The 13070-nt window shown below is 44.5% G+C and overlaps 1 protein-coding gene across 3 annotated transcripts in view; it reads left to right on the top strand.

The window, feature by feature from the left end:
* Positions 1 to 11279, top strand: part of PRKAG2 (protein kinase AMP-activated non-catalytic subunit gamma 2) — a 318286-nt gene extending 307007 nt beyond the window's left edge. For all 3 annotated transcript variants that reach the window (XM_066585251.1, XM_066585252.1, XM_066585253.1), the window contains 3 exons: positions 3232 to 3378; positions 5883 to 5976; positions 10311 to 11279. In XM_066585251.1, coding sequence (XP_066441348.1) covers positions 3232 to 3378; positions 5883 to 5976; positions 10311 to 10342 — 273 coding nt within the window. In that variant the 3' untranslated portion in view covers positions 10343 to 11279. The remainder of the gene's footprint in view (positions 1 to 3231; positions 3379 to 5882; positions 5977 to 10310) is intronic.
* The last annotated feature ends 1791 nt before the right edge of the window (positions 11280 to 13070 follow it).

Genomic DNA, 13070 nt, shown 5'->3' with positions numbered 1-13070 from the left:
TTAAAATATTTCTAAGTGGAGTGAAATGGAAAAAAACTACAATTGTGCTATTTTTGAGGGGCTCTTGTTTTTACAGCGTACCTATTGTGGCAAAAATAGTTTATTCTATGGGTCAGTAGAAGTAGGATACCAACCTTTTTTTTTTTTTTTTTTTCTTTTTTTTTGTTATACTACTTCTAAAGTAGAAAACATCTTAAACATTTCTGTTGCCATCCGTTGACCCCATAAGTTTAGTTTTTTGTATTGTTTCAGCTGTGCAGGCTTGTTATTGTAGAACAACTTGTGATTTCTATTAGTACCATTTTCTCTATCTCTTGTTTGTATGTATGTATGTATGTATGTTACTTTTTGAACACTTTTTATTAAAAAAAAATTTTCCTGAAGACTGGGCAATCAAAAAAAAGCGCAATTCCAGCATTTTTTCTTCTATTAGGCCTCATGTCTACGGGCAAAAGAAGAATTAAAATCCGCAGTGGATTTTAACTCTTCTCCTGCCCGCGGATCCCCACCCCATAGGGATGCATTGACCACCCGCGGGTAGATAAATACCCGCAGATGGTCAATAAAAGTGATTTAAAAAAAAATGAGCATGAAAAAATCTGGACAATGCTCCATTTTCGTGCGGGTCTCCTGCGGGGACGGCTCCCGCGGGCTTCTATGGAAGCCGTCCGGAGACAAAAATCGGGATTTACTCACCTGCTCCGGATCTTTCCTTCGCCGCGGCTTCATCTTCTCTCCGTCGCGGCCGGATCTTTTTTCTTCGGGCCGGCGCATGTGCGGGGCACGTCACTGCTGAGCCGAAGAAAGAAGATCCGGCCGCGACGGAGAGAAGATGAAGCCGCGGCGAAGGGAAGATCCGGAGCGGGCGAGAGGTGAGTTAATTCTTATTTTAAGCGCTCATGTCCGCGGGGCAGGAGGGACCCGCTGCAGATTCTTCATGTAGAATCCGTAGCGGGCCTGATTTTCCCCGTGGACATGAGGCCTTAGTATTCACAATGTGTTATTATAGACTGGACATAGAGTAGAGTTTTATGGATACAGCGTTTTTAAAAAATGTTGTAATTAGAGATGAGCGAACATGCTCGTTTAGAGCAATTACTTGATCAAGCATCGCTTTTTTTCGAATAACTGCCTAATGGGGCGAAAAGATTCAGGGGGTGAGTGGGGGGGGGTTGATCGATCGAGTAATTGTCCTAAACGAGCGCGTTCGCTCATCTCTAGTTGTTATACATAAGGCGAGCATGTTTTTTTTAATTTTAATAATTATTTTTTGTAACATTTATGAACTGAAGAAAATGGTAGTGATCCCTCGTCTATCGCGGCGGTTGTGTTCCAGAAACCCCCCACGATACGTAAAAAACAGCGAAGTAGCGGCATTCTATTTACACAAATCAACCTGTCGAGCGAACTGCCAAACAATCGCTAAAGTGAACAAACAGACCGATGCTACGATCAGCGAGCCAATCGGCGCCCGGGATTCAGAACACATTCCATCAGCCAATAGCGTGCCGTGTACAATCTCGCGTTAGCAACGTACTGTATTTCCTGTATGTACCGCAAAATACTCTGCGAAAACAGAATGTATATATGGTCTATCTAAAATTTGCGATTGAAGACGCAATCATTGAACCGCAGTATGGCGAGGGATCACTGTATTTTTTTTTTTTTTTTTCAAATTTTGTGTTCATTATTTCCTATAAAATACAGTTCAATAAAAAAAATGATTCCCTTCTGATCCTTTAAGAAAGACTTGAATGTTCCGCAAAAAAAATCCCCAAAAATATTAGCAGACTTTGAAATAATTAAAAAAAAAAAGTTTTCAACTTTTTTGCGCACACCAGCATGTTCCTCGTCTGCTTAAAAAGTTTTCAACTTTAGAATTTACTAGTCTAAAATGCTTTAATGACCTTTAGTCCTGAAAGGGGTTAATATAACCAGCTTTGCATGTTACCAGAAAAGAAGAGGGTTAGGCCTCCCTCACACAGGGCGTTTTATACAGCGTTTAGCGCTGCCTTTTCAGTCCAGCGCTAAACGCTGTACAAGGCTCCCATTCATTTCAATGGGGCTGCTCACACAGGGCTGAAAACGCAGCGCCTTGCAACGCTGCGCTTTGACAGCGATGCATGTTCTATTTTGGGGCGTTTTCAGCTCTGCGTCGCCCATTGAAATGAATGGGCAGCGGTTTTAGCAATGCTGAAAACGCGGCAACACTTGGTGCCGCGTTTTTGGCAGCGTTAACCGCTCGCCGATTTTCAGAGTGAGGGCTTGCAATAAAAGCCTTACCCCGAAAATCTGCCCCAGCTAGGTAGAGAGAAAAAAAGAACGTTAATACTCACCTAGCCGCTGCAGTCTGGGCCGCGGCCGCTGGTCTCTGCCGCTGATCCGGGCTTCCCCTGCATTCACAAGTCTATTGCCCTAGGCCAGGTTTGAGAACCCCGCCTCCGGCAATAGAGTACTGTGATTGGTTATCGGCACGGTTGATGCCCAATCACAGCCCTTCAGCGCCGGCAAGCTCTGATTGGCTGAGACAGTCAATGAAGGGCTGTGATTGGGCATCGAGCAAGCACCGACAACCAATCACAGCACTCTATTGCCGAAGGCGGGGATCTCAAACCTGGCCTCCGGCAATAGACTTGGGAGTGCCGAGGAAGCCCGGATCAGCGGCAGAGACCAGCGGCCGCGACCCGGACTGCAGCGGCTAGGTGAGTATTACTTTTTTTTTTTTCTTTTCAGCATTCTTGGCTGCGTTTTCAGCTCAGCTGAAAACGCAGCCAAAACGCTGGCATAAAGCATGCCAGCGCTGCTGAAACGGGGTGGAATCTGCAGTAACGCAGCGTTGAAAAACGCTGCATTTCTGCAAACGCCCTGTGTGAGGGAGGCCTAAGTGTGTGGTCTAGGTATATCGTCTATGTAGCGGATCCACCTAACCTCACATTGTGAGAATAAGACAGCTATACCATAATAAAGTACTGCCCGCTGCACCAAAGTCAAACCAAGAAGGGCAACAACATTAGCTAATCGACAGAGAATATTCGCAAGTGAACTGAAGAGTCTCTGAACTTCCATGTGCAAGGGCAGTGAACCAACTAGACCCTCCACAGACTTGGCGGATGATCAAGTGTGCCGTGTAGAATGTGCGGGTCATACATGTATTCTATGTAATTGGGCTCCATTATGCCGTCCTCTCCTTATAATTAACCTGTGATTGACGGATGCCTAATTCATTTTCAGAACCTTGCTGCTGAGAAAACCTATAATAATTTAGACATCACCGTGACGCAGGCACTGGAACACCGCTCACAGTATTTCGAAGGTGTAGTGAAATGCAGTAAGCTAGAAACACTGGAGACTATCGTGGACCGAATAGTCAGAGCCGAGGTAAGGACGGCGCACCATCTCTATATCCCCATAGGGTTAAATACCAACTTTAAAGGGGTTGTTCCATTACGAACTATTAATTACTTATCTTTGTGGTAGGTCGTCATTAGCTGATCGATGGGGGGTTGCTAACAGAGACCTCTGCCAATCAGCTGATGGCCATAACCCACATTTCAGGTGCATTATTGTATACAGTGCGGTGTCCTAGAGTGCCGCTGTGGGCTGAGTCCCATTCATCTCAGTGGGACTGACCACTCTACAATGTACTAAGCTGTGTGCGTTGGGCAACAAGGCAGCTCTATACAATAAAGCACCAGCTCCAGCGGTCGCTTCTTGTTGACCTTTTCTGAGGATTGGTCATCAATGTTAGAAGTGAGACAATCTCTTTAATAATTCGTGTTAGAGGGATATTTCCATCTCGGGAATCCCATTCATGTGTGTTCAAAATCGCAAAACAATGCGCTCCTCCCATTAGATAGTTATTTCCAAAATGCTCACAATTCTACTTACCAAAGGCAAAAAATACCCGTTGGTCATATATAATATAAAATATAATATAAATATCTTTATTATTTAAAAAGACAACATTGAATGATATTTAGATTAAAGGGGCAAATGGTGGTAGCAGTGCAATGTGACCAGCAGTCACCAATTAGTATCATGTATGTCATTGTGCACATATACACTAAATCATAGGCCTGGGTGGTCAACTTCCAAAAAGTGGCACTGACTAATTAATTTCCACGTAGGCTTTTGGATGTTGACCATGCAGCCTATGCTTTAGTGTATATGCACAATGACACACGATTAGAGATGAGCGAGTATACTCTCCAAGGCACATTACTGGAGCGAGTAGTGCCTTAGCCGAGTATCTCCCCGCTCGTCTCTAAAGATTCGGGGGCCGGCAGGGGTGACAGGTGAGAGAGAGATCTCCCCTCCGTTCCTCCCCGCTCTCCCCCGCCGCTCCCCGCCCCCGAATCTTTAGAGACGAGCGGGGAGATACTCGGCTAAGGCATTACTCACTCGAGTAATGTGCCTTAGAGAGTATACTCGCTCACACACGATACTAATCAATGCATAAGATGAAAAGCAGGCAATTATCGTTCTGGCGTTGGTTCACGTTTAGACTGATCGATTAGTTCACTTTCGCTCATTTGAAGGTTTTTTTGGTTTTTTTTAACAATAATCGTTCAGTCTAAAAGCACCCTCTGTTTTCTTCTGCGCCTTCTTATCTAATTTATGATGACAAAGTTTGGCTTATGCCTTCTATATTCATGTAAGCAGCACGAGGGGTTAAATCATCCACAGGTCATCTTTGCAGCTCGCAAAGAATGGATCAATAAAGAATTTTTGCATTTTTAAGAAGATGAGCTGTGGATGTTTTAACCCCTCGTGCTGCTTACATGAATATAGAAGGTATCTGTTGAATTGGGTGCATGGTCCACAGCCGGGTAAGCCTGCATGAATAAGAAAAACGTTTCTCCCACCTAGTTCTGAGGGATTATTGTGTACGGCAACCATACAATAGACTTCTAAAGTTTAGCTTATGGTTATAAATTAGCTGATAAGGAGATTCAGAAGAGAACAGATAAGGACACAAAACTAAAAGAAGCTCCTACTGAGAATTCCTGTAGACTGCAGTGCCTGTATACAGGGATATGTAGAAGCTGCAGAAGACAAACGGGGCAACATTTTTAATCAAACCCTATTACAAACATGACTGACAGCCCAAAATACATGCATTTAAGGGAAAAAAATGTGTCCATAGCCATTAAATAGTGAATATAAACTTTGATTCTGATGCCCCTATTGGTGTGCAGTCCTTTGAACAAAACCTGTGGGGTAGCGCTACAAGGAACATCACAGATAATGAGATTCCACAAGATTTATAATGCTAAATTCTATTTTTTAGATTCTTTTAAAGCTCTATTAAATGATATGGACATCATGGGGGGCGCTCTGTTAGCCATCGCAGAGAGGACCAAGCACAGCAATGTATTACGGTACACGTAAATCGGTGTCATGTAATACACGTTACTAATGGCTGCTCACATCTTCTACAAAGGCGCATGCATTGGGCTTCTTTCACACCACAATCTTACACTCGGCACCAGAAAACTGCATATGGATGGAAACCTGGTGGGAACCATGGAGTGTAGTGTGTGAGATGGAGACCCCAAAGGTCTCTGTTTCATAAGGTTTCCGTCCTTTTCAGTCTTTGCTGGTTAGAAAAACACAGTCCTCCTATAGGTTTTTTTTCACCAGCTAAAAGGACAGACCTGGACAGAAACCTTGTAAAACGGAGAGCGAAGAGGTCTTCATCTACATTAAACCCTGCGGTTCTGTCCAGATTACTGTCGCTATACCCAGAAAAGATGTGTGAAAGAAGCCTTAGTCTGTATCCTCAAAGAACAAAGCAATGTGATATATGAAGAAGAAAAACCCGATCATGTGTGATGTATTGTTAAAAATGTGTCATTTATATTCTCTCGTGTGTCCCTCAGGTACATAGACTGGTAGTAGTGAATGAAGCCGATAGCATTGTTGGGATTATATCGCTCTCAGATATTCTGCAAGCACTGGTGTTGTCTCCTGCAGGTGAGTAAAGGTCTCCCCCCCCACTATTGCACCGCCGGAGCACAGGTCTCCCCCCCCCCCCCCCCCCCCCCCCCGCTTTTACACCGCCGGAGCACAGGTCTCCCCCCCTGCTTTTACACCGCCGCAGCACAGGTCATTCCCCGACCCCTGCTTTTACACCGCCGGAGCACAGGTCTCCCCCCCCTGCTTTTACACCGCCGGAGCACAGGTCTCCCCCCCCTGCTTTTACACTGCCGCAGCACAGGTCATTCCCCCACCCCTGCTTTTACACCGCCGGAGCACAGGTCTCCCCCCCCTGCTTTTACACTGCCGCAGCACAGGTCATTCCCCCACCCCTGCTTTTACACCGCCGGAGCACAGGTCTTCACCGCCAAATTGCTTGAAATCATATTTTCCATGCAGTATGCAAATCGGTATTGAACTATTCGTAGATGGTTTCACAGCCCATCTTGGCTACGCTCTCCTGTGCTCATACATTTTTTTTCTTTAGCTTCTGATCAATGTCACCAGCTCCTCTGAACTGAAAAAATGCACTTCCTGCTTTGGCGTATGTGCAGCGACATCCCTTCATCTCTCTAGACTCCATGATGGGGCAGTCTTTCAGTTACAGCACTGTGCAGCAATTTTTCAACCTGAATGCACAAAACTGACACTTTCACACTTCTTCCATTTCAAATTGATCAGAAATTCATACCATTAGCAGATAGTGATATGAGAAGACATCAGCCACAAGTGCAACAAGTCCAGCATGCTTACAGAGTCCTGAGGTTAGCGGTGTGTGCTCACATTTTGCTGTCCACCTTCCAGCTCCGACTCCAGGACTCTCTAAGCATGCTGGACTTGTTGCACTTCTGGCTGATGTCTTCTTATATCACTATCTGCTAATGGCATATATTTTTGAGCAATTCAAAATGGAAAAAGTTATCAGTTTTGTGCATTCAGTTGAAAACAGGATTTCGGGCTCTTTTCACTGGCACTGACCACCTGGAGTTCCTCTTGATTGACCTTTTGATGCATTATTGAGATTGTCCTTTTCTTCCACACCTGACTACAACTTTTGTAGAGTTTCAATGCTTTCAAAAATAGAAGTGTTTAATAGATTATTGTTGTTAACAAAATGCAAAGTGAATGAACAAAAGGGAAATCCCATCAGTATTTAGTGTGACGCCCTTTACCTTTACATCAGCGTCAGTTCTTCGAGGGACACTTGCACACAGTCAGGGATTTTGTAGGATTATAGCCAGGTGTGTGATTAATCAGTTATACCAAACAGGTGATAGTGATCATCACTTTCATATGTAGGTTGAAACTGTCATTAACAGAAACAGCTGTGTAGGAGGCTTAAAAGTGAGTAACAGCTAAACTCTGCTACAGAGGTGAGGTTGTGGAAGACAGTTTAATGTCAGGGGTCATACACTATGGCAAGACTGAGCACAGCAGCAAGACACAAGGTAGTTATACTGCATCCATAAGGTCTCTCCCAGCAAATATTTCACAGCAGACTGAGATTTCAAGATTTACTGTTCAAGATCTTTTGAAGACAAAACAAAGAAACGGGCAATGTTGAGGACTGTAGACACAGTGGTTGGCCAAGGAAACTTGGTGTAGCAGATGACACATCATGCTTCGAAATCAGAAGATGTCAATCAGCGCCATCAGCGCAGAACTAGCAGAAACAAGTGGGACCCAGGTGTGGCCATCTAGTGCTTGGAGAAGTCTGGTCAGAAGTGGTCTTTATGGAAGAATTCCAGCAAAAAAAGCCATACCTTCAGTGTAGAAACAAGACAAGCGACACAACTATGCACGAAAACAGCGGAAGGTGCTCTGGACTAATGAGTCACAATGTGAAATATTTGTAACAGAAGGCAGTTTGTTTGCCAAAGGGATGGAGAGCAGCACAGTAATGAGTGTCTACAGGCAGCAGTGAAGCATGATGGAGAGCGGTACAATGAGTGTCTGCAGGCAGCAGTGAAGCATGATGGAGAGCGGTACAATAATGAGTGTCTGCAGGCAGCAGTGAAGCATGATGGAGAGCGGTACAATAATGAGTGTCTGCAGGCAGCAGTGAAGCATGGTGGAGAGCAGTACAATAATGAGTGTCTGCAGGCAGCAGTGAAGCATGGTGGAGAGCGGTACAATAATGAGTGTCTGCAGGCAGCAGTGAAGCATGTTGGAGAGCGGTACAATAATGAGTGTCTGCAGACAGCAGTGAAGCATGTTGGAGAGCGGTACAATAATGAGTGTCTGCAGGCAGCAGTGAAGCATGGTGGAGAGCAGTACAATAATGAGTGTCTGCAGACAGCAGTGAAGCATGTTGGAGAGCGGTACAATAATGAGTGTCTGCAGGCAGAAGTGAAGCATGGTGGAGAGCGGTACAATAATGAGTGTCTGCAGGCAGCAGTGAAGCATGATGGAGAGCGGTACAATAATGAGTGTCTGCAGGCAGCAGTGAAGCATGATGGAGAGCGGTACAATAATGAGTGTCTGCAGGCAGCAGTGAAGCATGGTGGAGAGCAGTACAATAATGAGTGTCTGCAGGCAGCAGTGAAGCATGATGGAGAGCGGTACAATAATGAGTGTCTGCAGGCAGCAGTGAAGCATGATGGAGAGCGGTACAATAATGAGTGTCTGCAGGCAGAAGTGAAGCATGATGGAGAGCGGTACAATAATGTGTCTGCAGACAGAAGTGAAGTATGGTGGAGAGCGGTACAATAATGAGTGTCTGCAGGCAGCAGTGAAGCATGGTGGAGAGCGGTACAATAATGAGTGTCTGCAGGCAGAAGTGAAGCATGGTGGAGAGCGGTACAATAATGAGTGTCTGCAGGCAGCAGTGAAGCATGATGGAGAGCGGTACAATAATGAGTGTCTGCAGGCAGAAGTGAAGCATGGTGGAGAGCGGTACAATAATGAGTGTCTGCAGGCAGCAGTGAAGCATGGTGGAGAGCGGTACAATAATGAGTGTCTGCAGACAGCAGTGAAGCATGGTGGAGAGCGGTACAATAATGAGTGTCTGCAGGCAGCAGTGAAGCATGATGGAGAGCGGTACAATAATGAGTGTCTGCAGGCAGCAGTGAAGCATGGTGGAGAGCAGTACAATAATGAGTGTCTGCAGACAGCAGTGAAGCATGTTGGAGAGCGGTACAATAATGAGTGTCTGCAGGCAGCAGTGAAGCATGGTGGAGAGCGGTACAATAATGAGTGTCTGCAGGCAGCAGTGAAGCATGGTGGAGAGCGGTACAATAATGAGTGTCTGCAGGCAGCAGTGGAGCATGGTGGAGAGCGGTACAATAATGAGTGTCTGCAGGCTGCAGTGAAACATGGTGGAGAGCGGTACAATAATGAGTGTCTGCAGGCAGCAGTGAAGCATGGTGGAGAGCGGTACAATAATGAGTGTCTGCAGGCAACAGTGGAGCATGGTGGAGAGCGGTACAATAATGAGTGTCTGCAGGCTGCAGTGAAGCATGGTGGAGAGCGGTACAATAATGAGTGTCTGCAGGCTGCAGTGAAGCATGATGAGACCTCCTTGCATGTTTGGGGCTGAATTTCAGGAAATGGAGTTGGGGATTTGGTCAATATTAATGGTGTTCCCAATATTGAGAAATACAGGCAGATACTCATCTCCTGATAGTATTACATGATGGATGACTGATTGGCTCCACATATATTCTACTGCCGGACAACAACCCCAAACATACAACCAATGCCGTGTAAGAACTATCTTCAGCGTAATGAAGAACAAGGAGTCCTGGAAGTGATGATATGTTCCCCACAGAGCCCTGAACTCATCATCATAAAGACACTGAAGGACTGGAGTGAGCCGACATCCACAGAAGATCTGTGCTTGCTTCTCCAAGATGTCTGGAACAACCTCCCTGCTGAGTTCCTTCAAAAACAGTGTGCAAGTGTACCTAGGAGAACTGCTGGTGAGAAGGTAAAGGGCGGTCACACCAAATATTGATGGGATTCAGATTTGTATTTTGTTCAGTCACTTTGCATTTTGTTAATTGGCAAAAAACTATTAACCCCTCTATTTCTTAAAGTATTCTTACTTTGTAGTGTTTTTTCCACACCTGCCTAAAACTCTTGCACAGTACTGCATGCACAGTGTCTCCCCCTTTGGAGTAGCTGAAGACCTCAATCAACAACATTGGCAGTGGTGTGGTTTGAGGGGATGGAGGTGAAGGGCACCGGGATGATTTGGGTGCTGGAACTGCCTATCAAGCATACGGTGCAGGAAGAGGGGAAACTCCGATTTTTGATTAATTAAAACACTGAAAGACGTCCTTTTAAAGGAATTTCAAGTGTTTTTGTTTAATTGCTTTCATCTCTTGCAGGTGCCAAAAGGAAGGAGAGTGAGGCAGATTGATCCCCCCCGATCCCATTATCACATTTTCTCTAGAAAAAAAAAACTTGAATGATGTTTTTGTGTCAAACTTTTGCCTCAGAAACACTGACTGCAATAGCTGGGCTGAAGATTAATCCGGAGAATGTGTAAAGCGACGGAGAGTTACGGCACTGTGACTTCCTCCTTGGCCATCTCAATGCCGCGCTGGTGGCAAGATATCCGATGGCGATACCACAGATTAATCCGTTTTTACCCGGTTCATTTTTTCCCCATCTTTAGTTTGACATATCAAAATAGACATCTCTACTGCTTTTGGAAATGTTGACCTTTTGGATTCTTGAAGAGTTTGCCGCCAAGGCCTGGTCCTAGGCTAGTGTGCCGTGTATATATTAATAATGGGATGGCCGGGATGGTGCAAAGTTACACACTGTATTGAATGTTAATGGGAATTCTAAACCAGAGAGACTCGGAGAACAAGGTGCCAAAGACCATCCTAGCACCAAAAGTGGCTACTATCGCCATCCCCATCATGTTAGCTAGGCACAGCATAGGTTGTACAAAACCATATTTAAGAGTTACATGTTTAGCCACCATATGGTGGAAGAGGAGGAGTAAGGTTCCCACCTGCCCATAAGGACCGTTTCCATACTTCTGTCCAGGCTGCAGTAATATACCCCAGCCTCTGCTTGTGTGACGGCAGTGTTACTGCTACTGTAATCTGACACATGCCCAATCCTCTCAATCCCGTTATTGCCGTGTGTAGATAAAATTGATGCGTCCATCCTGCGATGATGACCTTTCTACTGGTTTAAATGTCCCACCGATGTACGAGACACTGAACAAATTTTTAAAAAATATACGTTTTATTTATTTTTTACATTAAATTTTAAAAATTGCACCAAAGCGGTGACCGCGAAACGACTTCACCGTATCAATAAACCATTGATTGTTTAAAGAAGCGCACGTTGGTTGTGTCATTGTCGGTAGCTCGTCGAAGGTTCTTTGTCTTCTCTTGCAGCTTTGCTACAAAAACCGGTATTCTGTACTGTAATGTAAATAGTTCTCAAGGAGAAGAGGACGACGACGTGCCAGAGAAATAGCTAGAAGTCTATAAATATATATAAATTTTTTTTTGTGTAAACTGTAAATCTTGTTTGTACGTCTTTTTTTTTTTTTTCCGTATGTCTTTAGATGGGTTGACAAAAAGTGTACATTTTATGAACGGTGAATACCATTTAGCCTGCAAATAATTTTATTGTGAAGCTATGTTATGGAGGGGGCACATACTTTACACAGGGCAATAAAAAAAAAAATACATGGTTTATTGTATTCTGGCCTTGCATCATCTTTGCCCCCACTGCTCTCTGAAAAGAGAATCTGCTCCTTCTGCTTGGTTTATTTTAGTTGGGAGGGATATTGTTTCTCCTTGAGGAGAGAACCTAGATGGTGACTTAGAAGACCATGCATGCTCCTCTGGGAGATATATGCAAATCAGGAAGATGGAACTATATCTCTGCAGCGCCACCTATTAGATGGCAGCATTCCTGCAAATCACCCTTCAAATGCTGTGATGAAGCTGGCTCTCATGATGATTGTCGCAGGAAAGGAAGACCAAGAGTTATCTGCTGCAGGCGCAAAAGTTCATTAGTGCCAGCTAGCAACTTACCAGCACCTCCGATTAGCGCCTACCTAAATGCTTCACAGAGATCAGATACCAGCACATCTCAACGTCAGCTGTTCAGAGACTGTATAGTGACAATAAACAAAAGCGATGGATGTTAGAGCCGTGGAAACTTGTACTTTTGGTTTGAGGAGTCAAAATATTGAGTTTTTTGGTTCCAACTTCCATGTCTTGGTCAAAGCCACTCTGGATTTGAGTGCCAGAAGAAGGGGGTCTCGACTGAGATCCATAAAGGTGGGAATCGCCACCCCTCTTCAGTGCAGTTACAGCCGGGTACTAATGTATTATGGCTTGCAGTGGGACTGGTTCAGTATTCTTACTGCCACGCTCCACTTCCTGCTTGCATTATAGAGTATATCTGAGGGAATAACATGCTAATGATGCCATGAGCCCATGATGAGCACATGATCACTTTGCGCCAATTACAGATTAGCAAAATAAACTGGTAAGAATATAAGTATTTTCTCTTTAAAAATTAGAGGTGACACAGGAGTTTATGATCTACAAAGAAATAGCTGCGATATAAAAAGAAATAGATTGTAAGCTTGTGTCCAACTAAGAGGAAATAGGGGGTGGGACAAGAAATTACAATCTATGAGGAAATAGGGGGATACAGGAGCTTACACTCTATGAGGACATAGGGGGGAACACAAAAGCTTACAATCTGAGACAATAGGGGGTGGGGCAATAGTTTACAATCTATGAGGAAATAGGGGGTGGGACAAGAGTTTACAATCTATGAGGAAATAGGGGGTGGGGCAAGAGTTTACAATTTGAGGAAATAGGGGGTGGGACACGAAAAATTACATTCTATGAGGAAATAGGGGGTGGGACAAGAGATAACAATATGAGGAAATAGGGGGGGGGGTACAAGAGTTTACAATCTATAAGAAAATAGGGGGACACAAGATTACACTCTATGAGGAAATAGGGGGATAAGAAATCACAATCTATGAGGAAATAGGGGGATACAGGAGCTTATACTCTGAGACAATAGGGGGTGGGGCAAGAGTTTACAATCTATGAGAAAAAAATAGGGGGTGGGACAAGAGATAACAATATGAGGAA

The sequence above is a fragment of the Eleutherodactylus coqui genome, chromosome 12, assembly GCF_035609145.1.
Source record: "Eleutherodactylus coqui strain aEleCoq1 chromosome 12, aEleCoq1.hap1, whole genome shotgun sequence".
In the NCBI taxonomy this organism is placed as follows: Eukaryota; Metazoa; Chordata; class Amphibia; order Anura; family Eleutherodactylidae; genus Eleutherodactylus; species Eleutherodactylus coqui.
This window is presented reverse-complemented; position numbering and strand designations above follow the sequence as displayed.